This window comes from Penaeus vannamei, chromosome 36 (assembly GCF_042767895.1).
Source record: "Penaeus vannamei isolate JL-2024 chromosome 36, ASM4276789v1, whole genome shotgun sequence".
Lineage (NCBI taxonomy): Eukaryota > Metazoa > Arthropoda > Malacostraca > Decapoda > Penaeidae > Penaeus > Penaeus vannamei.
The window spans coordinates 15,726,633-15,729,132 of NC_091584.1; the positions used below are offsets into that span (position 1 = coordinate 15,726,633).

General features: G+C 39.9%; 1 protein-coding gene across 1 annotated transcript in view; it reads right to left on the reverse strand.

The window, feature by feature from the left end:
• Positions 1 to 16: 16 nt before the first annotated feature.
• The window catches only part of LOC138859484 (uncharacterized), a 96,807-nt gene continuing 94,323 nt past the window's right edge, over positions 17 to 2,500 (reverse strand). The window contains exons 6-7 of the mRNA XM_070114904.1: positions 588 to 2,500; positions 17 to 377 (exon numbers count right to left, since the gene is read on the reverse strand). The exon at positions 588 to 2,500 is cut by the window's right edge and continues 1,263 nt beyond it. Of these exons, the coding sequence (XP_069971005.1) occupies positions 17 to 377; positions 588 to 2,500 (2,274 nt within the window). The remainder of the gene's footprint in view (positions 378 to 587) is intronic.

The window sequence follows — 2,500 nt, forward strand, 5'->3', positions numbered from 1 at the left end:
TTATGATTGGACTAATTCATTCATTGAGAGGACAGCGGCTGAGTACATCCGCTCCAACATTTTCGCTACCCTTTATGTAGTCAATGCTGTATGTGTAACATTGGAGTGCGAGTGCCCAACGCATCAGTCTGCCGTTAGTATTTTTCATGTTTCTCAAATAAACAAGAGGCCTTTGATCCGTCTGGATAATGAATTCCTTTCCATACAAATACAACTTGAACTTATGGATGGCCCATACAATACTTAGACACTCCTTCTCAATAGTAGCATAGTTTTTCTCCCTGTCTAGCAATTTTCTACTAGCATATGCAATTGGCATTTTCACTCCATTTACATCCTGCAATAATACAGCTCCGAGTCCAAGATCGGAGGCATCACTTCTAAGATAAAATGTCTTAGTATTATGTACAACAATATTGTCAAAGTAGCAGTCAGTATTTGCAAGACCTCACAACACTTTCCTCATAAGCCTAATGAAGGTGGCACACGCTGTTTTAAGACCAAAAGGCATTACTCTGAACATCATAAGACCTCTGTGGGTTGCAAATGCGGTATATATTTTTGATTCATTAGACAATGGTATTTGCCAGTATCCACGGCAAAGATCGATTTCACTGAAATATATATCACTGACAAAATTTCCCAAAGCTGAGTCAGTAGTTGGCATAGGTTCTGCGTCAAATTCACTAGCATCATTTATGCCTCTAAAGTCAATGCACACTCTCCAGGTTCCATCACTCTTCTTCACCATGACAACGGGTGAACAGTACGGAGAGGTTGAGGGTTCAATTATATTCATTTCGAACATCTTATCCACTTCCTTATTGAATTCTTTCACTAGACTGTTTGGGATCGGGTACGGTTTCTGACGCACCGGCTTATCAGTGTTCATATGAATCACATGTTCAATACTGTCAGTTAAGCCAGGCTTATCAGTCAATACGTCAGAGAATTCCTTTAAAATCACTTTTAAATCATCAACCTGACTTTCAGATAATTCACTTCCCATGTTGATATTGTTATCACTATCAGTTTCAAAATAAACAGGTTTACAATTATTGTTACAGTTATCCTCATCTTCAACTACACAAACTTGAACAGTTTCCCCTTTTCTTTCAAGGCCATCGCGACGGAAATACTTCTTTAACATGTTTATGTGAAACAGCTTATTCTTACCGCGACCTCTAATAACATAGTCAACACCATTCCCTTTGCATTCAACTACGGAATAAGGACCAAGCCACTGCATAACTAATTTGTTACTGCTTGAAGGCAATAACACCAATACATCATCACCTGTGTTTAATTTACGAGGCTTAGCTTTGAGGTCATAATATGCCTTATAATTACGGCTGCTTATTTCAGCTTGCTCTGCCGCTAATCTAGCAGTCTCTTCTAAACGCGAGCGAAGATCTAAAACGTATTGGTACGTAGTTTTGACTTCACTATCAATGCTATCGTTTGTCCATAGTTCGTGTAGAATTGTTAAAGGACCGCGAACTTGTCGGCCATAGAGCAGTTCAAAGGGGGAAAACTTGAGGCTGTCATTAGGAATCTCCCGATATGCGAACAGTGCAGCGGGTATAAAGCGATCCCAGGCTCTCGGATGATCGGCACAAAGCTTTTTAATCATTGATTTTAATACCCCATTTAATCTTTCAACTGCACCGTTACACGAGGCGTGGTAGGGACTCGTGTACAAGGCTTTTACTGAAAGTAATCTATGAATTTCACTCATCAGATCAGACTTGAATTGAGACCCTCGATCTGATAAGATTTCCCTCGGTATACCGACTCTCGAGAATATTTCCACTAAACTTTCAGCCACTGTTATCGTGTCAATATTTTTCAAGGCAACGGCTTCGGGGTACCTAGTTGCATAGTCTATTAGAGTGAGGACATACTTATTTCCTCTTTCAGACGCAGGTGAAAAAGGACCCACTAAGTCTATAGCCACTCGTGAGAATGGTTCCGAAATTATGGGGAGGTTTTTCATCGGTACTCGTTTCACACTTCCTTTAGATGAAAATTTCTGACAAGTCGGGCATGATCGACAATACCTTTTAATCTGAGCGCCTGCGCCAGGCCAGAAAAACTTCGAAAATACTTTATAGCTCGTCTTTCGGTGCGAGAAATGACCAGCTGTAAGGGAATCGTGAGCGAGATTCAGTACGTGAATCCGATACTTTTCGGGAATCACCAGTTGCTTGCTTCCGATTTCATAATCATGTTTACTTTTTAAACATACCCTATAGATGAGATCCTTAACAAGTTCATATTTCACAGTTCTAGATTTTACTTTTACATTTTCGCCGCTTTTAACTTTGTCCCTTATGGATTTTAGACTTTGGCAGTTTTGTTGTTCATCCTTTAGATTAATTTTAGTAATGTTTAGATCTAAGAACTCAGGACAGGCTAATGTTATAGCAGATTTTGACTCAGATGAACGAGTTTTCACAGCCATAGCAACTGTGGGAAGGATAGGATCATGAGGTCCGTC